The 25,674-nt window shown below is 27.9% G+C and overlaps 2 protein-coding genes across 2 annotated transcripts in view; both read right to left on the bottom strand.

Moving 5' to 3' along the window:
• LOC107030470 (histone-lysine N-methyltransferase 2D-like) overlaps positions 1 to 2,157 on the bottom strand; it is a 3,223-nt gene extending 1,066 nt beyond the window's left edge. The window contains exon 1 of the mRNA XM_015231743.1: positions 1,689 to 2,157. Within this exon, the coding sequence (XP_015087229.1) occupies positions 1,689 to 2,157 (469 nt within the window). The remainder of the gene's footprint in view (positions 1 to 1,688) is intronic.
• Positions 2,158 to 15,455: 13,298 nt separating this feature from the next.
• Positions 15,456 to 17,889, bottom strand: LOC107029350. The gene has a single exon (XM_015230744.2). The coding sequence runs from the start codon at positions 17,809 to 17,811 to the stop codon at positions 15,898 to 15,900; it is 1,914 nt and encodes a 637-aa protein (XP_015086230.1). The 5' UTR covers positions 17,812 to 17,889; the 3' UTR covers positions 15,456 to 15,897.
• Positions 17,890 to 25,674: the final 7,785 nt, after the last annotated feature.

Below are 25,674 nucleotides of genomic sequence, written 5' to 3'. Positions count from 1 at the left end.
TTAAATTTCGCTCGCCACTCTTCTCCCTATAACATGGAGCTAGCTATAATTCGTAATTAGCAAATTATAGCTATGAAAAATAATTAAGCTATTTTCGAATGACTATATGTGAAAAATTCTCTATTATTATTTGTTCTCAAACTAATCATGGCGTGTTCAATTGAATCGTAATTAGCAAACTATAATTATCAAACATTAATAAGACTTCTGTTAATTTTCTAATTGAGTTTTCGAAGTGACCTTCTAACAAAGAAAATCCCGTTAATACTCCATTGTCTCCTCATTTTTAACTATCACTATAATTTTTTTAAATGACTATTATATTGGAACAATTATTAGGACGAATTAAAATTAATGTCAAAGAACAAATAACTAACCATATATAATGCTTTTCTCTATTTTTTAATTTTTTAATTTTAAAATGAAAGATACAATTAGCCTTAAAAGTATTCACTATAGTCTCATGAATCTAAATTATCTCCATCAAGTAAAACACAATTTATAATAATAATAATAATAATACAAAAATTATGTTGTTTAGTTGTTAAAAGACTTATTTTCATACGAATTTGACTACGGAGTCTAAACAAAGTATAAGTTTTTTGCTTCAACTTTGAATTACTCCTTGGGCCAACTTTTTTTTTTACTGAAATCTCAGTAGTTTAGAAATTGATTACTTAAATACATTCTTGTTTGTAATATTATGAATATTACCAGATTTTGTGTGTCCAGATACATGTATCTCAATATGCACGAGTTTAAAATTAGTTGTAATTTATCCAAATACACGATATCCAAGTAGATTCACATGTATATAGTATTTATAGATAAATCTTGTTCGCCTCCCCCATCTCCCTCCTATCTTGCTCGCCACTCCCAATAAATCTAGTATCACAGATACATTTGAATCACAACAGATACATATAAAAACATGTATGTAGTGTGTATCTAGTGTGACCCACATGTATTAATTGGATACATGACTATCTTGTTCGCTTGTCTCCCTCTTTTAGTATATCTGGTATCAAAAATATGTGTATATATGTTTATCTTCCTCAATATATGATTTTTTTTTATAAAAAAAACTCTAAATTAGCAATAAAATATATAATTATTTAAAGAAATAGATAAATTAATATATAAAATATAAATGTATGCCTACTAAGATACTTTTCCCTTTTAATAAAGGTCAATGTGATACTCCTATGACTTAATTAATTACTACAACAATATAAAATTTCTAAAAAACTATATTCAAGGAAAAAATTGCAAAAAATGAAAATTGTCATATGAAGTACTATATCGAGTTTTCCATATATTGGAATAATAAGGCCTTGTTTAAGAAATTGAAAAATGATTTTAATATTCCAACAGGCAATAGGTTGCCATGATCCAAGAAAATTGGAATCAATAACAAATCATTCTTTCTAGCATTTGATCAAATATAATCTTAGACCTATTTTTATAACCCTAGCATAAGCATATAATAAATCATTACAACATTAAGAAAGAGAAACGACTATCATCTAAATATTCAAAAGCATCACTTGAAACTTCAGGAGAAGGAGTTGGTGATGATTGATCTTCAAGAGAAGGAGGTGGTGTTGGTTCATCTTCATGACCGTGGTGATGATGATGGTGATGATGATGATGATGGTGGTGGTGGTGGTGGTGGTGGTGATGATGACGACGATGATGTTTATGTTCCTCAGGAGAAGGTGAAATAGTAATTTCTCCCGTAGATGGTGGGCTAACTGGCGCATCTACCGGTGAATCTTGAGGAGAGGGTGAAATAGTAATTTCCCCTGTAGATGGTGGGCTAACTGGCGCATCTACAGGTGAATCTTGAGGAGAGGGTGAAATAGAAATTTCTCCGGTAGATGGTGGGCTAACTGGCGCATCTACCGGTGAATCTTGAGGAGAGAATGAAATAATAGATGGTGGGCTAACTGGCACATTTACCGGTGAATCCTGAGGAGATGGTGAAATAGTAATATCTCCTGAACCTAATGGGCTAATTGAGGTTGATGTGTCATCACTAGGAGAAGGTGCAATAGGTGTATCATCCAAAAAAATAAAATTCCTAGAGAGAGTTGGAGTTGAGAAAAACAAAAGACCAAAGAGAATAGAGGGGAGTAAGTGTAAAGAAGTGGCCATTTTTGCTACTCACTAAATTAATTGTATTGTAATTGCAATGGTGAGAAAAGTATAAAGAAAATAGTGGCTTATATAGGGGAGATTGGTCTTTTGACATTAAATTATAATCTATTTTCTTCGATTTCACTTAGATTTACTTTCTAAGAATTAAGACTCTCTATTATACTATTGACTAGTCGCATCTTAGAATATTGGTCAAAGTTAATGTACTTTATAAAATATTAATTAAAATTTATATAGTTTAATTATCAAAAAGTGAATATGATAAGTATAATGGGAAAAGGGGAGGAGGAGGAGTGGGGGGGTTATTTTTTAAAAATTCAATGTGAAGAATAAAATAAGAATACTCATATATTAAACAAATATTTTTTAATTATGTTCACATTCAACTATTTAATAAAGTCAAAACTAAATTTCTTAAATAGTCATTCAACTATTTTTATTTTGATTTTTTGTCAATATAGCCATCAAATTATGCTCATATTTCCAACAAAATAAAAACTAGTAACATTTTTTAACAAAAGTTTACATGTCAAACCTATAAGATATTATTTTTAGACACAATACCCCTTTAACTCATTATATAAAACTCATTTGACCCATTTTTAATTACTTTTTTTAGCTGATGAAATAAATATTCTAGCCCATTCATTAGTTACTAAATTGCTATTAAATTTCTCACTTGTAATTAAGGTGTTTTTATATCTAGTAAAAGATTTATTGTAGTACCAAATATGCATTAGATTTAGTTGTGTATTAGTATATTCTTTAAAATTGTTTTTTTATATAGTACCAACTATAATTCTCACTTGTAATTAAGGTATTAAAGTAGTAAAAAGTTAAATGTATTACTAATTATGCATAAGATTTAATTGTGTATATATATATATATATATGGTTATCTAATAAATATGTAACCATATAAATGTATCTATGTAAATTGATTTGATATATAAGGTTAGTAAGTTTGTAGTCTTGTTTAAACAGCTTACCAAGACAATTAAGGAATATTTACATTGATGAATCGAATGGAGTCAATTCCTTAAATGGTCACCGAAGTTAAGAGAATTGTCTTGAAATATCATTTACGTTTCATTTCGGAATAAAATATCACTCAATTATCACTATTTTCCTCCAAATATACTTGGCACTTTAAAATCATCACTCTCTCCTAGTTGGCATGACATGTCATTAAAGTTTTTTTTTTTAATAATAGACTAATTTAATTCATTGAACCTATTTAACTAAAATAATGATTATATTATTTTTACTTTATTTTTAATCTATTAGAATAAATTTTCATATTTAAAATCTTTTATCCAAATTAAACTTTTTGTTTTTTATGTTATGAAGAATACATTTTTAAAATGTACTATAATTTTATTAATTTCTATAAACACATACATTCAAAAAAAATATTTATATACAAATCACTCATTAACGCTAATTTTCATCAATTAATCATAAGTTGTATAATAAATCAATAATATCAAAGGCCAATTAGCTATTACAATAATATTAATTGTATATTTTGCAATTCATGCTTCCGCTATTATTATCTTTTTGTAAAAAAAAAGAAGAAGAAATGAATAATATTATATTTTTTTATCCATTAGAAATACTAAATACCTCAAAAGTCTCCTTAAATTCTAGTTGATATGCCCTGTCATTAAATAATCATTTTAAAAAATAAAGACCTATTTAATTCTCAAACTTATGTCTCTACAAAATAAATATATCAATTATATGAGAATTTATATACAAAATAAATATATAAATTACATGAGAATTTATGAAGATTATAAGAAAAGTAATTTAAAAAGTCAAGTAACTTTATATATTGTCACCAAACAAAATTCAATGAAAAAAATCTCTGTGTGCAATTATTACCTGATAATTTTAAATTTCTAACTAAATTATTTGAAAATTTTAAACACTTTTTTAAATAAAAGTATTTAGATAAATTTGTAAGATTGACAAAAAAAATTGGTAAGAAAAAGAAAATTATTATTTAATTTTTTTTAATTTTAATTTTATTTTTATTCTTTTATTCTATATTATATTATATTATAACTTTTCATACAATTAAACATCAATAAATAAACTAATAGTTAATTGAATTTACTAATTTAATTCGATAGAATACATATTATATGAGATTAATATACTGATAAATACATATCAAAATTTTATTTTCTATTAATATTATTCACTTACTATTTTCTTTAAAAAAAAGATACTATAAGTATATATGGATTTCAAAGCATCCAAATAATTATTTTTTAATAATTAATCAATCTTTAATATTATATGATTAATTGAAGTAAATTACCGTTTATGAGTGATTTGTTTATCAATATTTTTTTGAATGTATGTGTTTATTAGTATTTAAAATTGATGAGATTATAGTACGTTTTAAAAACGCATAATGCATAACATAAAAAAATAAAAAGTTTAATTATGATGAAAGATTTTAAGTATGAAAATTTATTGTTAATAAATTAATTAAAAAAATTAATAACAATATGATCATTATTTTAGTTAAATGAGTTTAATGAATTAAATTAGTCTATTATTAAAAAAAGACTTTAACGACATGTCATGCCAACTAGGAGAGGCTGATGCTTTTGAACTGTCAAATATATTTGGAGGAAAATAGTGATAGTTTGATGATATTTTGATCCTAAATGAAACATAAATTATATTTTAGGACAATTCCCTTAACTTGGTGACCATTTGGGGAATTGACTCAATTGAATTACATGAAAACTATTAATATCTACAAATAGGAGAATTATTACCCTTTCTTTACCAATTTAATTATGTGGCATGGTTGGAATTTCGATACTCCAATTTCTAAATTTGATCATTAATTCCTATAGAAGTTTTAAGTTTTTTGAAACGAAATTTTTTTATTACAAAATTATGTTAAAAGTAAGATAAATTAGAATAATTAAATAAAATATTTAAAAGATATATAAAGAAATTTTGATTAACTTTTGAAATTTTAATTATGTCGTATAAAATGAGACGTTAACTATATGAATCATTTGTATCAACTTCGAATTCATTTGGTTTGTTCCATTTTCCTACTTATGTAAATATATTATCTAAAGGGATCCTAATTAAAGATGGCATGTAAACTTCCAATAAATATGAGCACAGTTTGATAACCATATTATTTTTAAAAAATCAAAAGTTATTTATTATTTCTAAAAATTATTAGGGAATTGTCTTATTATGATAATACCAAAAATCTATTTTGTTAAAAAATAATTTGTCTTTGAATCCATTTATTAATTATCATTATTTATTTTAAATATAGTCAAGATATTTTTTAGTATATCACAACTATTTTTTAAAAACTTTTTTGGGTAACTTATAAAAATCTCACTAATTTAGGAGTTAATTACTTTGATTAACGCTAGTTTACAATATTATACATGTATCCCATATACATAGGATCAAAATAGGTGTAATTTCTTTGAGATACATTGTAATGAAGTGAATTCACATGTATCTTACTCGATCACGCTCACCTCTCTCCATGTATTTAGTCTAATACGTATATCTAATGTGACTTACATCTATATAGGAATTTTGCTCGCCTCACTCTTATCTCGCTCGATTTTCTCTTTCTATTTTAGTGTATGTAATAGCAAAAATATATATACTTAAATGTATCTGACTTAAAATCTAATATAAAATTATTAATTAATGAGACAACATATATTATTTCAAACAAATGGTAGAATTGCTTATTTCAAAAAAAATACTTCATTCTATTTTTTTTTTAGTTATATTTCTTAAAAATGGCTAAATGAAGGATAGATCATAGTATTATGTTTGGAATATAGTTCACCTAATGTGTGTTTGAAATATAATTTATATTCTCGCTCTATTATATTAACTGAATTTGTAGGATTAGAACTCTTAATATGGGCTAGTCCATCCCATTCAGGTTAACCCATACATGCTTTGATATTTTACGGGCCAGACTGGGCTAACTCATTTTTGCTGTGGATCAAAAAATGGTCGACCCAACCCACTTTATTTAAAAATTATATTATATTAGAATTATTAAATTAAATTATAAATTATAATTTAAAAATATTATCATAAATATCGACAAAACAATATTACATGATGTTAATGTTACTACTTTTTAATCAAATCCACAAATAAAATTATCTTTGTAATATTTATTAAGTTTTTTTTCAAGTAAAAGAATAAATATCTAAATAGAAATATTAACCTAGTTGTTTTGAGTTTGTACTCTCTTTAATTTAAAATTTTAATTCTATATTATATTTTTTAATTAACTTTTACTGACCCAAGGGTCCGCCTCAAGCCCCACAAATTAACATGCTAATTCTGGCCAGGCTAAAAAACCATTTTCTCAAATGCGCTCCAAAAATCGTAGCTCAACCCTATTAAATCCCGGGCTAGGTCAGGTCGGCCCAACAGGCCTAGCCCATGTTGACGGCTCTATGTAGGATAGATCATAGTATGTATATTTTTACTTGAACTCAAATTTAATAAATATTATAAAAATAGTTTTATTTGTGAATGTGATTAACAAATAATAACACTAACGCCATATAATATTGTGTTGTTGATATCTATAATATTATTTTTAAATTAAAAATTTTAAAATAATGAGCTAGCCCGCAACCCACGTACTTGTGGATTGGGCAGGTCGTTTCTAGCCCCTCCCATCCAAAAAAAAATGGGTTATCCCGTATTCAACATTTATAATGTATTCAATTTAAAATAGGATAAATTTCAGAAATACACACATTTTATTTCACTTATTTATATTAACCCTTATTACTTTTAAAAATTTTCAAAATCCTTTATTTCTTCAATGTATCCGAGCTGCATATTAATGTATATAAGTCAGTATTTAATGTATATATTTATATATCCAAGCTACATATTAATGTATCTAAGTTACATATTAATGTATCCAAGACAATATTTCATATATCCGAGCTACATATTAATAATCCGATCTTCAATTATTATATCCGACGCTTTTAATTTTTAAGAAATTAATGTAATCAAAAATTTATTATGGATAAATTATAATTTCATATTATAACTATCCAATTTATGTAATTTACTTTTTAAAATATGCTCTCAGATTAGAAAGGTGGGTAGATCTAGACCCAAAAACATCTGGCTATATTTTTCAAACCTCATATATATAGTCTTTAATTTTTATCTTTTGGCATTTTCAATAAGAATAAGTGATAAAATATATTTCTCAATAAGAAATAATATTCTCCTATCATAATATCTCATAAGTTATGACTTTGACGCCGAAATAACTAACAACTTCTGTTTTTTAAGTTTGTATATCTTTTCTTTTGCTCTTTGATTACTAAATACATTTCAAGATCTTGTAATCCTTATAACAATTTTTATCAGTTTGCTAATCAAAATTATGACAAGATAATAAGCTGCAGAAATCTCCACATCAGCAATGGTAAGAATTTTACCAAGTGCTAAAAGTCGCATAATGTTTGATTCTCGACACACATCTTAAGAAACAATAAATAATTTAAATTTAATATTTTATAAAATATATTAAATGATAAATTGTATATAACATCAAGGGAAAAATAAATAAAATAGAATGAATAAATATTATTAGACAACTATTTTTAATATAATGCACGAGTAAAGATGAACAGAGGTGGTGTATATATTCTTCTTCTATTAAAAAAAGTCTAATTGTTATTATAGTATTATGTTATTTAGAAATATATAAATAACATTTGGAATAATTTCCTACTACTATTTTACTACTTGTACTTTTTATAAAGACAAAATATATAACATCATATTTTGCTTTTTCTCTTTTTTGATAATTCTGATCTTTTATTATCATCTGAATTAATTTAAAGTTTTTTCCACTTTTAAAAATTGTGAAAATATGTTCACTACTTAACTCTCTGCTCAGATACAATTTCTAACATTTTTAAATTCTATGAGGTTCAATTATTAAGTTTAACAATAATAATTTCCTACTCCTATTTGAATACTTCTTTTTATGAATGTTTACATATAAATAATATATTTTAAATTAAAAGCAATAGATTCATATCAATTCAGTATATAAATAATTTTGTAACCCTTGTATATTATATAAAATAAAAGGTATTACAAAGTTATGAAATAAAAAACATCAATTGATTATGAAAGTTCAGAAGAGCGAGCTAATGCGTCAGCTGTAGGTTTTTGTTTAGGTGGTGGTGCAGGAACGGGTGTCCAAATTATTGGGCTAGTTGGAGGTTCGTGACACTTAGGAGTAGGAGCGGGAGGATGACGATGACGATGAGGTAATATAATCATAACATCTGGTGAATTTTTAGGCGATGGTGAAATAGTATTTTCTCCGTTATTTTTCAAATGCATTTTTCTTGAGAGAGTTGGAGTTGAGAGAAAGACAAGGCCAATAAAAAGAGTAAGGAGTAAATGTGCAAAGGAAGCCATTTTTTGTGAATTGGTGAGAAATTGTGAAGAGAATAGTTTGCTTATATAGTGGAAATATGGTCTTATTGAATTAAATTGTGGTTTAACTCCTCTTTGAATTTTTTTTCCCCTGCATTTACTAGTCAAGATTGCATTAATTTTAATTTTTGTCCATTAAAAGTTTGTTATTCATTTTTTTAAATTCAAACTTACGGAATTATTATATGGAGAAAAGAAGTAAAGTTACATTTGAAGTTATTTCGAATTTTCAAAAAGACATTAACTATGCAGATATCCTATTATTCCTCCTAAATTATTTTGAACATATATTATTACATTATTTTTGGATCAATTTCAGATTTTAAATGACAAGTGTAATCACTAATCATTGTGTGACACGTGTTAATTCAATGTGAATTTTTTTTTTCATTTTAAGTTTTTCTTTTATTTCTTTCTCTTATTTTTTGACTTATTTTAGTTTTATTATTTTTATTTTAATTTTATTTCAATTTTTTTTAATTCATCTTCCGCCCCAACTTTCAAGCTCCCTCCCTCTATTTTCTTTCTTTATTTCTATTCTTCACCTACACCCATATCAAGTTGAGCCCCTTCATTTTCTTTCTCTTTTCTTCTTCTTATTTGGTGAAATTTCTTACTTTCCAAAATTATACTATTTTCTAGACTTTGTTGAGTTATTGTTAACAAAACTAATTATTTTTCTAAGAAAGATCAAAATTTTGAAGGTATCATCATTTAATTTATCTCATTTCCATATAAATTCAAAACTAAAAATGATAATTTTGAAAGCATAAGAATTCTCCGAAAATTGAAAAAGTTTAATTAGAATTTGGACAAAAAACTAAATAATGTCTACTAATCGTCTTGAAATCTAATGGGTTTATCACATTGTTCGAAATGTATTAAAATATCTAGATATAATTTTAAAATTGAAGAAAATTAAACTAATAGTAGAATAAAAGAGAGAACGGAGTTGTGGTAAAAAGTGACATTGAAAGTGATAAGGTAATGAAGATGACAATGAATTTTTAAAGAAGGAAGAAAGATAAAGAAAAAAATAATAAGGAGAATAAGTTAGAATAATAAGAAAAATAAAAATATATATTTTATAATAAAATTATTGTAAAAATAAAATTATATTTGTTTTTTTAATTTGTTCACTCTCTTTAAGAGACTGCATACACTCTCCATGCCAGGTGCACAAAAAATAATGTAATAATATCAGTTCAGGATTGCTTAGGGGTAATAGGACACTTGCATAATTTAAGTGTCTTTTTGAAATTTCGAGACAACTTCAGGTGTCACTTTATGTCTTTTCTCTAATTACATATGATACATAGTTATTAGGAAAAATTGTATATAATAACAAACTAATAACCTAAAATAAATAGAGTAGCTAGGGTTTGATTTAATTGTGCTCCATAGCAAACGTTTGCGAAAAATTGTCAGGCGCCTCTCTCTCGCCATTCTCCTCCAATCTCTCGCTCGCTTCCTCACTTTTTATACAAACACAAGTATATAAAAATTGTTTCTAATTGTATAAAGCAAAGAAAATTGTATAAATACATATATTTTTGTTCCCCTCTCTCCCCTCTTTCAGATCTCGCTCGCCACTCTCCTAAATCTCGCTCGCCACCCTCGCCTTTCTCACTTATACAAACAGAAGCGAAATGTATAAATTGCATTTCTGTTTATATAAAGCGTGAGAAAATTGTATATACACATGCAAGTACATATATTTTCGTCCTATACACTTATAATTATACAATAAAAATACTCCCCTGCCCAGTTTCTTTTGTCTTTCTCTCTTTCTCGTTTTATACAATTCGATTCAATTGTATATTCCTTGTCAAGTCTCTTTTGTCTTTCTCTCTTTCTCATTTTATACAAATTCAAATTGTATATAATCATTCTGTACACTTATAATAATACAATTCGTTTTTATACAGTTCTCTGCCCAAGTGTCTTTCTCTTTCTTATTTTATACACATCCTTTTATACAATTTGCTTCAACTGTATATGTCTAGCGAATTATACAGTTTCTATGTTTGCTATGGAGCGCAATTATGTAAACTTTGCTATAGCATATAAATATGAATTTTTTATTTGCTATATGTGAAAGTAACCCTAGTTATTATTGATGAGAAATTGAACTAAGAGTTCAATTGGGCCAATAACAGTCTTATATTGGGCCTAAACAGGTAAATAGTTCTGTTAAGATTACATCAAAATGAGACGAGTCATTCACACAAATATTCTTATTTCAAGACGATCTTTAATTTTTAATTTTTAGTATCACGAATAAGTGATTGAATATATTTTTGAATAAAAAATAACTTTTCGTAGGACAGTAATTTATATTCTCATATCATAATATTCTGCAACTTATGTCGTAAAAGCATAACAAATTATCCCTTAATGCCGAAATAACAAGCAACTTTTTTGTATTTTAAGTTTGTATATTAGTGTCATATAACAACCAATTTCTATCTTCCTTTAGCTCTTTGATTACTAAAGTTGATGAATAATTTGCTTATAAACTCCTTTTATTCATCAATAAAAGCTTAGTTTATGGCCTATTCATTGCAACCTCCTTTAGTGAGGAGACACTCCTCCAAAAGTTACAAAGACTATTTGGTTGAGTTCTTTAGAAAGAGTTGTCTCGTGTATCGAAATCCATCAATACAAAGCTTGTAAATTCCTCTTATTTATTAATACTTAATTAGATTCACACTTGTTTATAATATTATAAATTTTATCAGATTTTAGACTTCGAATAAATGTATATGAAATATCTAGATACATTTAGATACATGTATCTGTGTGATTCACATGTACTTGGGAATCTCGCTCGCCTCCCTCCTATCTCGCTTGTATATCATCTTTTTTTAGCGTACCTCATAGCAAAAATACACGTATTTAGGTGTATCTTACTTGAAATCTAGTATGCAATTATTCATTTAGTCGCGCAATTTCAAACCATATCGGGAATTAGTAAATATGATAGAAGTGTTTATCTAATTAAATAGTTTTTCCTTAATTTTTTACCAATAAATATGATAGAAGTGTTATCTAATTTCATAGTTTTTCCTTAATTTTTTACCAAAAAAATGGTTCATTATAATTTCTTTATTATATTTCTTAGAAATGGTTATATATATATATATATATATATATATAATTTGTATATACTAGCAAACTATTAATTCAAATTAAATGTTATCAACATAGTTTGATTTAATTGTGCCCCATAGCAAACTATTATTATTTCGCTTCTCTCCTTGTGAATCTCACTCGCCACTCTCGTTCTCTCCCTCGCCTCTTTCGCTTTTATACAAATGCAAATGTATAAAATGTGTTTGCGTTTGTATAAATCTGAGAGAAAATTGTATATACACATATATTTTTGTTCCCCTCTCCCAGATTTCACTCGTCATTCTCTCCCCTGCCTCTCTCGTTTATACAAACAGAAATATATAAATTGCATTTCTGTTTGTAAAATGAGAAAAAATTGTATATATACACATGCAAATACATATCTTCGTCCTATACACTTATAATTATATAATACAAATATTTCCCTACCCAGTTCACTTTTGTCTTTCTCTCTTTCTCAATTTATACAAACACAAATTATACAATTGATCTTTTGTATATGTATACGGAAACAAAAAGAAATTATAAACTTTTTTCTTTTGTATATATATAACGAAATATAGATATTTATGTTTGTTATGGAGCGTAATTATGCATATTATAGTTATAGCACACAAATATAATTTTGTGTTTGCTATATTTTAAAGTTTATTATGTTGAAATTCGTTAACCTAATGTGTGGTAAGAAATATATTATATATATTTTATAAATGATTAAAGAACTTGAAAAAAAATTCAAACAATCCAACAAAAAACCGAAGTAGTAAAAATTGACTTAATTAATTTGATTTGATTCCCGATGTTTTAATGATCTATTTGATTGGTTCAATTTTTTTAATTAAATGAGATAATGATCTAAGCCCCTCCCCCCATAAAATTCTAACTATACACTCTAATTTCACAGATGTTTTATTATCTCCTGAACATTTTATTTCTCTGTTTAGTGCACACCTGAGTGCCGACCTGTCATAGAAGGTGAGAACACCTCCTCAAGGCGCGGTAGAAGAGGAAATAAACAGGTACACGTTAAAAGAGTCACCTTCTCCAAATTAAATAAACCTTTGTTCCTTCTTCCCCGCCATTAATCCTTGTTCCTTCTTCAATATTTTGACGATTTTCTTACAAAAATGGCTAGGTTTTAGTTGTTTACGTTCATTTCTACTTTAAATCTTGAAGTTATGATTTATAATCTGCTTAGTTTCTTATTTAGGTTCTGTAACTTGAATTTTCTCTGGATTCTTTGAAAATGGAAAATGAAGAACTTGAGTAAGCTTTGTATCGATGAATCAAATCCATTGCTCAACGTTGTAGTGAGATGCAAACACAAAATTTTGCTGAATTTGCAAATTTCTTGGTCGAAATTAAATTCGAAATGAAGATTTTGATCTTGCTCATGCTATGGTGTTTGTTTTTACCCTTGTATTCTTGTTTCTCTTTATTAGGGACAAAGAACTAACTTCTACTGAATCAGTTGATAAACTTAGTGATCAAGTTGAAAATACACTCAAGAATGCTTGAATCATCACCAGAGATGTGTATTTAAATGTTGTAATCAGACTTTGGTAAGGAATATTATAAGGAGAAGCATATAACAATCATAAATTCTAACAATTGGTGAGATATTTTTATATTAAACTATTAGTCCATTATGAATTTTGACGATATCATCGATAAAAATTCAATTTTACGCTAAAACTATTCCTAATCTACATCAATTTTTGAGAAATCCATCCATCAATTAATTTATTGTGTATATTATAATCACGTATTAACATTTTAAAACCATTTCGATCATCTGAATTTTCTTAAATTCGATTTCAATTCATTTAGGTTGATATTTTGTACCTTTACATGAAATTTAACATAGAGTTAAGTTGTAATTCACATGTTTAGAAAGAATAGATTAAATTAACATTACTTTCTATTTTGTGACTCAAGTAATTATTGTGTGAGATTTTTTTGTTTCACAAAAAAAATGAATTCAAAATTTATAAGCCGATAGTGTAGTTTTTGTATTCAACTATTTTATTTTATTTTTGGGTGAATTAAAAGAAAACCTTACACAACAGAAGTCAATTGTGTCATGCGTGAGATACATAATAAAGCTTTTCACAATAAAAAAATATTTTTTTTTAGTAAGTGTATAAATTTATGTTTTAAATTGAAAGCATTAGATTCAGATCAATTCAGTACTCAACATTGTTATATATTTTTTAAAATTCAAACTTTTGGAATAATTACATGTGATACATAGTTATTATTGATGAGAAATTGAACTATGAGTTCACTTGGGCCGATAACAGCCTTATATTGGGCCAAACAGGTAAGTAGGTCTGCTAAGATTACACCAAATGAGACGGGTCATTCACACAAATATTGATATTTTCGGACCGTTTTTAATTTGGGAAAATTATATGTAATGACAGACTATTAATTAAAATTAAATGTTATAATCACACCTTGATTTAATTGAGCCATGTAGCAAACTGTTTGTCAGTCGTATCAAATTCTCGCTCGCCACTCTCCCTCTCTCACTCGCTCCTCTGTTGCTCGCCTCTCTCGCTTTATACAACCAGAAATGTATAAATTGTGTTTCTTTTTTGTATAAAGCAAGAAAAAATTATATATACACATGCAAATACATATATCTTCGTCCTATACACTTATAATTATAAAATACAAATATTTTCCTGCCCAATTCTTTTTTGCCTCTCTCGCTAGAGAGAGAGAGAGAGAGAGTAATATTTGATATACAAACGTTTTATTTCGATTCAATTGTATACAAATTCAAATTTTATACAGATATACAAACACATAAATTGCATTAAGAGGCTCTCAACGATTTATACAAACGAGAAACTTCCAACAATTTATACAAATGGCATGCCAACAAAATTATACAAATCTGAAGAGGACCCAGCAAATTATGTAATTGATTCTTTTATATATACGCATAGCGAAGTAGCCTAGCTTCTTTTGTATATATGTTACTGAAATTGTCATAGCATGATTACTATAAAACGCAATTATGCACACTATAGATATGTCATACAAATATGAATTTTATGTTTGCTACAAGTGAAAGTTTTTAATATTTCAATAATAACAAATAAGTGATCGAATATATCTATGAATACAACTTTTTATGAGGCAAGAGTTTATATTCTTGTATTATATCCTAAAAGCATAACAAGTTAATTATGTCCTTAATGCCGAAATAACGAACACTTTTTTTTGTTTTTTGAAGTTTGTATATTAGTAAGTATCATATAACATCCTATTTCATCCTTCTTTTGCTTTTTGATAATTAAAGTTGATGAACAATTTGCTCCTAAATTACCATCAATAAAATGATGGCTAAACTCTATCAAACTATGGAATGTTAGATTGTTATCTTCCTCATTTTTTGTTTTCCTAGTTACTAAGTTAACAACGGTTAAAAAGAACCAAAAGAAAAAGTTAATTATGATATTTCTTCTTCTTTTACTTGGGTTCGATGCACTTGAGTCAAGGATCGATACTTTAAATCCGCACCTGATTCGTACCGTCCACATGAGATGTTTCCACATCAACAAACATCCCACACCGCCATGGTACTTTGCACGAAAGATGTTTTCAGCAATATGATATGAACAGATGCTAAATACATTTGAGATTCTTGTCACATATATTTCTAATTCTGATAACAGCTTGCTAATCAAACTTATGACATGCTAACAAGTTGCAAAATGGTCCAATACATCTCCAAAATACACAACTGTATAAAACTTGGATCAACAGATTAAGAGCCTGAAAGTTCATCCTCATTGAAGGGGATATTCAAACCAATAATCTAAACGAATTAACCAGAACTCCGCAGCAATCATACTCTGTTGCAAAAGGGCAACTCCGAGAACAAAACTAGGTAAAGAAGTCATGTTCAACCAGAAGATGTACAAAAACACAATAGTTATAAGAAGCACGAAACACATGATTACCATAACACAAAGCTTAATGTCACCAGTTGACGGGAAGTAAACACACAATTCTTTCATCTAAGAAACTGTATGTAACAAAGTTGGATAATGATGTACCGAGACTCATACATTAGTCTAAAACAACTAGCTTCTGGTACTCTTCACCGGAAATAGCAAGCTCCATAACATCCACAGGATTAACAACTCCACCACCCTCTAAGAACATGGTCAACAGATTCTTAGAAAACCCACTCACAAGTGCTACACCATTCTGATTTTCCAAAACTGGAGTGGACCTTGAGTCTCGAAGGTTCCAGAACACGATCTCGGGCACATTGTTGTATCCCTTCTCTGAAAATTTTCGTTGAATTGCCTGATAGTCGGTCTCCCATGCATTTTCTGATGCCTGATCGAATTCCATATCACTGAACACAAACACCCTCTTTAGCATTTGATTCTCACTTAGATTTCCTTGTACCGCCACTTCCAAGATAGTATCAAACACTTTCTGGAAATTTGTGTTCATACCCCAGTTCATATTTCTGACAAACTCGGTCTTCTCTTTTAGAGTATCACCTTCAACTTTCTGCATTTCAGGTGACTCACTGAATGTGATCAATTTTCCCTTCCATGGTTCCTCACTCAATTCTGAAACCAAGACACCAAGTGCCACACAGACCTCCATCGGTATCCCACTCATACTCCCAGAAACATCACATACCGCAATACAATCACTTAATTTTCCTTTCTTACAAAGATCATCGACCATTCTTTTCCACTGAAGTTCAGCTACTTCTCCACCATCTTCGTCTTCCAATGCCCCAATAATCTCATGAGGCAGCAAAGCTCCAGCTGCAATTTTTGCCTTCCCCGACTTCACATCCTCAAGATATGCCTTAAACCTTTCTTCGTCATGCTTAAAGAAGTGTCCTTTATAGTTCTTCATAGCTACTGACGCCACCCTATTGTACGGCAATGAACTCCATTTATTAGCACTCATATACACCTCGGGCAATTCCAATGCCTTATGTAAAGGCACAAGCACATCTTTTCTCAATCTATTTCTCACCCTATAAGCATAATGACCCTCTTCAACCCCATCGTATTCACTATAACTTTCTCTCGGAAACACCTTTTTCGCAATGCTCTCACACATCAAAGTAGCCTTATCATACGAAGAATCAACAGTCGGACACCACTTTGCAGCTAAACTGATCTCATTACTCTTCCCTGAATTCAACTTCTCTAGATCCTCCCTCAAATGCTCAGCAAAGAAATCCGATATCTTATCATGTAAACGCCTATAATTCTCATCGGAATAATACTTCTCAAACGCCTTCTCCGCCTTAGCTACCTCTTTCTCCTTCCTCAAAACCCTTGCTTTCACTTGCTCTGCCTTAATTTCTTCCTTCAATTCCTCCAAATTTTTCTTAACTTTCATCTTCTTCTCCTTACCATCCTCACTAGGCCTACTCACCCTCTTAAACCTACCACGACCACCACCACCTCTACCCCTCGCTTTCTCCCTCTCCTCTTTCTCCATTTTCCTAACAAACGGCCCTTCCAGAATTCTATACAAAATTTCTAACAAATCCTTAAAATACCCAAAATCAGCAAAAGCATGAACATTACAAGCAAGGGTTTTAGGATGCATATAATGTAACCAAAACGCAGCAGCATAAAACCCTTCTTTATCAGACTTACCTGTGCCTCTAACACCTCTGAGATTGCAAATCAGTTTAAGAGCCGTCAACGGGTTGTGAGCCCAAGCTAATTCCAGCCGTCCGATCAAATCATCCGGCGATGTATCCGGTACAACATGAAAGAAGAAATCCAAACAAGGATTACCAGATGATATGAATGTAGCCGAATTGTTCTCCGTCAAACCCCTTAACGGAAGCTTTGAAAGATCGAGATTTTTTATTTCATCAGATGGACCGGTGATGGGGATATCGACTGTGTCGGGATCGTTAAGTGTAAGGGCGGATAACGGTGGTTCACGGCGGAGCGCCGGCGGACCAACAAGCAGAGATTTTGCTGTCATGATGAATGGAAGCTTAAAAAATAACTTCTTTGAGTGAGAAATACATAAATAAACACGTTTTGGACACGTTCAATGTGGAATTGAAAATGGAGGACTTATATTTAATTTTTTTCACAAGACATCCCTAATTTTAATTACTTAACACTTAAGATAGTATAAAAAAAGAAAAAATAAATGTTATGGTGTTAAATTAAAATATATCAAAATATTTTTAAGTTTTATGATAACAGAAATTAAAATTTTGTAGGACTCTATAATATGCATTCAAATCGAGTTGGAATTCAATATGTATTGTTCAATTTCAAGTAGGATTATTCACTTGTATATTATTGGTGTTGTTGAAAAATGTTATGCGGAAAGTTAGAATTAAGAAGTTGTCAAACAGAACCTAAACTATATGATTGATTGTAGACGTTTGTCTTGTTGGTGCAATTGATTATTCAGATTGAGCATGATCAAAACGAAATATTTGGAATTTGGAGTGCTAATTCAGTATTGTGTTGGATACAACAGATGTGGAAGTAAGACTTGCCACACTGACTATCCTCATGAGAGAGTTTTAAGTATTTTGGGTTCGTAATCTGGGATTGTTGGGACATTGACGATGATGCATGTCATACATCCAATTGGGTGAAATGGATGAAATAGAGACTTGCCTCTAGAGTCTTATGTGATATTTATGTGATATGAATGTATCAATATATAGTCTTGTGCGATAAGAAGGTACCACCTAAACTTAAAAGTAAGTTCTACAGAGTATGGTTAGACCGTCCTTGCGTATGGGGTGGAGGGATGACCAAACAAGAACTCACACGTTCTAAAAATGCATATTGGGAGATGAGGATGTTGAGAAAGGTATTGGACATACTAAGAATTAATGTGGTTATCCAAGAAAAGGTGAGAGTGGCCTCTATGGCGCACAAGGCGAGGGAAGCGAGACTGAAAAGGTTTGGACCTGTGATGAATTAAAGAAGGTGCATCGACGCCCTAGTCAGAAGGTGCGAGAGGTTGATTATCGATTTTACATGAAAGGGTAGAGGTAAGCCAAAAAAATATTGAGAAGAGGTGATTACTTAAAATATGACACAACTTCATATTATCGAGGACATAACTCTAGATCAAAATGAAGTTTAGGTCGTGTATAAGAGGTAAAGTATTGTCTTGTCTTATGTAGGTCTAGTCTTGTTCGAACAACGGCGTAGTACTAGTCCAATAATCGTGTCCAATAATCGTATCCTTGTGTTTCTCATCATATGTAATTTGATGTGTTTTGATTATCACATGATTTTGTTGTTGTTATACTCTCTATACTATTATTCTTCTTCTTTCATTTGGCTTTGATGCACATGCTTAAGAGTCTTTCAGAAACAATCTCTCTACATCTACGAATTATAGTGGTAATTGTCTGAATACATTATACTCTCTCCAAACTTCGTTTAGTGAAATTTCACTAAATATATTATTGTTATTATTGTTGTTGGGGTGATTCAATATATGTTTTAAATAAATTAATCCAGTTGAGTGATTTTGTTTGTTTTTAAAAGTTTGAAATTATACTTTAAACCCCTCTTACCTCGATTGATTCCAAATCTCTCACTTTATAAAGTTTATCATTTAAATATCTAAAACTTATTCAAAACTATTTTTGAAATTCTTTTCTAAATTTATTCAAAACTATTCTTTAAAATTTAACATGATTTGTCTAATCCTATTAACGGGAATAATCCTGCCGTTTGGATGCGTAAAGTAAAAATTCAACCAATAAATAAATGTTAAGAAACAATTAAGATTTCCTTAAAATATTAAACACTGAATTTAATGCCAAAAGTTATGTTTGCCATAAAATGATTATATTTTCTTATATTAAGACTAGTTTCACTATATTTTTTATCACCCAAAAAAGACTAAATTCACTATTGCCTTTGCCACGTCCACACCATTAATTTTATATAATTCAATTTTGGCTATTCGATTAATTTTATATGATTATATTTACTTTATATTAGCAGCAAATATTATTCAATAATTTTGTCCATCAAAGTGATAAAGATTTGATCAAGTATAATTAGATCAAGTAATATTCAATTATTTTATAGATTCATGTCATGTGTACTACATAATAATTTATGATTGAAATATATTTAAATTATATATTCATTAATTATAATAACAAAACAACAAAGCTGTCAACTTTTTTATTTTTTAAAACTATCAAATAAAGCAATTAAGTGTACCCAAGATAATATTTTCAAGAAAAAAAATTAAGATTGACAGATAATACATTTTTTTAAAAAAATACTTAATTAGAGGTTCTCAAATAATTATAAAAATATATTTATTCAGATTTTTCAAAAATGTTCGATTCTTTAAAATTAATATTATATATAAGATTTAAGTACGAGGTTTGACAGTTAAAAAAGTCGGAAAGTCCACATATTTCTATCAGTCTTATTTTTTCTTGAAAATATTAGTTAGGGTACACTTAATTGTTTTATTTGATAGTATTAAAAAAAAAAAATAATTGATACTTTTGTGGTTTTTATTATTAAGATGAATATATAATTTAAATCGGGAAAATTACATAAATTAATACATTTTAAAAAATAAATATTGATTTTAGTGATACTTTTTGTTTATTACCATTTATAGCAATGCTTTGTTAAATCTGTAATATGATTAAAAGTGAATTATGTATGCAATATATATGAATTATAATTATTTTTTAAATAAATCATGTTTGTTTGGTAAAAAATTGTCACATTGTATTATAAGTGTATTAAAATGTGTGATAAATGTATTATTCATCATTAAAATTTGTATTATATATAAATAATAAATTGTTCTTTGTAATATGTATTAAACTTGTATTATAAATGAATTAAAAGTGACCAAGTGACAAAAACTATTATTGCTATAAATTGTAAATATTTTTTTTATTATATTATATTTATGTAAGTTTCCCATTTAAATCAATCTGAACCATAAATTATTATATAGTACACATGACATGAATGTATAAGACTATTGAACATTCCTTGACCTAATTATACTTGACCGGATCTTTATTCCTATTAAAGCCAGAAAAGATAAAAAGAAATCAACTAATATTACTTTGGATTTATTTTTCTTTCAAAGGAAAATATTCTGCTCTTTCTATTAAACCTTTTTTTTTCTTTTTCTTGATGATAAACAAACTCTTCATAGGAAAACTATCAAAACTCTTATGTAAAGACACCGGTCCATTCTCCGATCAATTTAACATCTCCCTCACGTTCAGGCTCAATTGGAGCGTGGACTAAAAGTCCAAACGGAGATAGACCTGACTTTGTAATCATGTAAATATACTAGTCCATTTCTCAATCAATATAAATTTTTACCCATTCTAACATTTTTAATAAAAAAGAAAGTAAAATCATCAATATTACAATCGAAACTTAAAATATGATAATTAAGTCCATAGATACTTACACCTCACATATACCTCATGAATTAGGTAAAAAATAAACTACATGAATGTGAACACAAATATAGGGGAACTCATATTTCACATTATTATATATTATTAATAGATGGAAATAAAACACATCGCAATTTCAAACAAACTCATTTTTTTTCCCCCACAAATTCAATCAAACACAACAAGGCACAACACAATTTCAGGTACATTTTCCTTAAACTTCCTTTGTATCACAGGTATAATATGTATCCTACGGTACATGCAATGATGTTGTATATTTTTTATCAAAATTAAAGAGCTAGATATACTTTCTTTCTAGGGCATGCAAAAACATTCATCTATAAAATTCACCATAAAAGGAAATAGGAAATAATAGACAACTTATTTCAAGCAATAAAATGGTACCATATATAAAGCCCAAATAAGGCCCAATATGGGCCCAAATAATGGACCTATAAGGAGATTATTTGCATGGCATGACCTTTTTTAAGAATACAACGATAACAATAATAACATAGTTGGTGTAATTCTGTAAATCAAGTTTGAGGAGGATAGAATATATGTAGATGTTATTTCTATTTACATGGAGTAAAGATGATTTTGATAGACCCTCGATTCAAAGTAAAGGTCAAAAAATAAGTGTGTATACATACACACACTATCAAGAAGAAGAGACTAGTCCTCTGTCACGCCAACACAATTAGTGTTACAATACTCAACTACTGACTAGACTTCTATTCTAATCCTCGGCATCTATATTCTCGACCTCCGTTCCTACAATAAAAGTGAACTAAATTTCTTTCAAAGAAGTAAATTGAATGAATTACTTTGCAAATTTAAATAGTGACATCAAAAGTTCATTTGTGCAAATTCCCAACATCCCTAGCTTTAAATTATAGCATACAGTATTGTAAGTTCTAAAAATTAAAAGTTTAAGCCTCTTCAAAATACTTTAACCAAAAAAACTCAAAATCACTAACAAATTAGTCATAAACTTCAATTACTTGACAAACTCGAATGATTATCGTTTTGGAGTCAAATCATAGTTAGAATACAAATTTTACAAGATTTACATGGTGAAAATCACATTAGAAATTATAAACAAGTTTGAAGAAGTAAATTAAAATTTTCGTATTTAATTATTGTGATAAATTTGGAGTAAGCGCAGCTTAGATTTATTGAAAACAATTCAAGGATGTTATTAATAAAATTGAAAGTCCTTTTCATGAAGATTTGAACTAATTTTTTAAACAAAAAATACAATTGAAAATCACAACAATAACAAAAAAACATTGTTGCATCAGTACCTCACAATTAAAAAAAAATATAGCTATAACAAATACACATAATCATAAAGAGTGTTAAAAATTTAGTTAATATTAATTAATTTTCATTTAATCTAATGTAACTCTAGGCTATTGTAACATTTACAAATAATGTTAATTATCGGTAAAATTAGATCTCTACAATAATTAAACTATTATTATTAATTAATTATTATTATTAAAAATCATTTTTAATGCATTTTCTGCTCTTCACCACCAAGATATAAAATATTTTATATTCCAATATCATGCTGTCACACATATTGTATAGTTATAATACAACGCATGGTTCAAATGATAAAGTGAGAAATATTAATTAGTCAACAACAATTATACTTAGTATAACTAAAATAAAGTCCTTATTAGTGTGTTAGTATAAAGTTCTTTGGTGTCCCAAAAAATATGGCCAAGTTCAATTAACCCCTTTTTGGAATCGATTATATTTTTAATAAATGTTAAAATCCATAAAGAAATAGTACTGTATCTGAATTGCCCATTTTCTATTTTATTTATACTTCATCCATCTTACGATACTCAGCGTAATTATTTAAAATATTTGTCATTTAAAAATTTAATAGCAATTGTCTTTGATACAAATATTTCCAATTATGACTCATAAATAGTGCAATTAAATAGAATTACACTTACAATTTTATATTATTTTTGTTTTATAATTTTTTATAAGGAAATTTCATTTTTTTAAATTTAAAAAAGATTATTTTCTTCTATTTATTTTTTAATTAACTAAGAAATTTTAATTTCTCGTAAATATTTAATAAAGAAAAATTGAGTCTCAACATATATATGTAAAATAACTTTTTTTTAATTAATGGCTTTTAAAAAGTGTAAAATTAAATACGATAAATATTTTAAAACTAAGGAAGTATTAAATAATTAACGCTAAGGATGGTGACAGGATGAGAACTTTGAATTTGAATTGAATTTGAGCCAAGAATATGATTTCTTTCTCTTTTTTTAATCCCTTTTTGTTCTTTGAACTTTATTAGGGCACTATTTATAATCACGTGATAAAATTAATTAAGTCTTTTTGATGATACTATCAACTTTACAAGTTGCAAATTCCATCCCTACGTGGAGTACTATTCTTCCAAGATTTTTCTAGAAGGAACTCTATATATCTATTCAAAGAAATATTTTTTATTTAGAAAATAGTGCTAAATAAATTATCGATTATGTTCTTTTCAATTATTTCAGAACTCAAAGCGAAAAATTGTATGACCGATTAGAAAGGAGATTTTTTATATTTTTCGATATTCAATCTATAATGAGGTAGATTCAATTTATCATGATTAATTAGTCGTTGATTAATTTATCGGATCTCTATTATTGTATGTTAATATTTTACAATATGACTTTGTCTGCCAAAATTAGATCTATTTAAAAAAAATCACTTTGATATTATTTTGTTTAATCTCTTCTTCATTTTAGTTGAATTCGTATTCAATATAATTCTATTACGATCTAATTATTCATACACATGATACTAGCATTTGAATTTTACTTTTTGTTTTTTGGTGTGTTAGGACTATACTTCAAGAGTCTTAGAACTTTCTCAACTAGACATGAACTTTTTACATTGCTAATTCAAAGAATTTCGGTTGAATCAACGGTTCGAAGGAAGAATTAGTCATTTAATTTTATAAATTAATCGAGATTGAAAAATGTGATACGAAGAAAGATTGAGAACCAATCATTTTTTAAATGAACATGAAATTGTTTTGTTTGAATAAAGTACGAGAAATAGTTGAAGATAATAAAGTAGGTGAAACAATTGAATTTTACGAACTATGTCAATTATTATTGATAGTAATTTTAAGAGCTGAACGAGAATGAATACCCTACAAATAAGTCAAATTAGACTCCTAAATGAAATAACCTTTAATCGCTCCATTTTAATTTGATCAAATCAATATAAAAATTATAACATAGAAAAACAATCCCCCAAAAAACCCATTGACCTACCAAATTTAAAAGTAGGTTTTAACCAATGAGCAAACTTAAAGAGTAGAGCTCAAAAGAGCTAAATTCATGAATGAGGACCTCATTGCTCCAAATAAAAAATTTGTTCTCTAGTTAATTATTTTATTCATTAATAATATATGAGATAAGCAATAAAATGATGATCTATGTGCTTAGATTGGATTATACACTTTTCTACCTAAGTGGGATTTTGACTTCTAGATAACTTTAAAAAATAAATTATTTCATAAAAGATCCCAAGTAAATTGTGTACGATGCACTTGGATCACCTATAATATTAAGAAAAAAAAATTGTAGGATATGATAGCTTTTAGCTCTACCTAACATCTAAGACCAAAAGAATCTTCTTTGTTTCCTTTTTTATTTTTTATTTTGTGTTTGAAAATGGACCAAAATAGTAACCATTTTATGTGGAAAAGATATATTGAGAGTTTCCAAGAAAGGCTCTACAAAATTAGCATATAGTATTTTCTTTGTTAAAAACATACCAACTTGCCAATTTTTATTTGTCAACCTATGTATAAATAAAAGTCAAGTTCTTTCAATGGGAATAGTTAAAAAGTGTCACATTCAATTTAGGTTTGTTGATTTGGATTAACATGTGTTAAGAAGATCATCCATGTTGAAAAATGTTATACATAAAAAACTCAATTTATTTTTACAATTCAAAATATGACACGTTTTATTCGAGTCTAATAATACATTTGTCAATATACATATTCTTTTTTAAATCAATCTACTTAATTGACTAGTGATACGAAAAACCTTATACACATGCGTATTAAAGAACTCCTTTTTAAGACTGTAATACACGTCAGATCTGTCTGTTTTAAAATGTGTCAGATTCCTTTTCTCATCATCTGTAATATTACGCTATTATAGTATTATATATTTTGAATACAGAAATTCTATTATAAAACTATTTTTCGAACGTTAGATTAAACACGAAAATAGGAGAACGAGAGTAACTAGTTATCTAGCAAAATCATTCACTTAGAAACTTAAATACATCCATCACCAAAATTTTTACAATATAGTGACCTTCAAGTAAAGAACAAAGAGATGTAACCCTCTCCCCCC

This window comes from Solanum pennellii, chromosome 9 (assembly GCF_001406875.1).
Source record: "Solanum pennellii chromosome 9, SPENNV200".
In the NCBI taxonomy this organism is placed as follows: domain Eukaryota; kingdom Viridiplantae; phylum Streptophyta; class Magnoliopsida; order Solanales; family Solanaceae; genus Solanum; species Solanum pennellii.
This window is presented reverse-complemented; position numbering and strand designations above follow the sequence as displayed.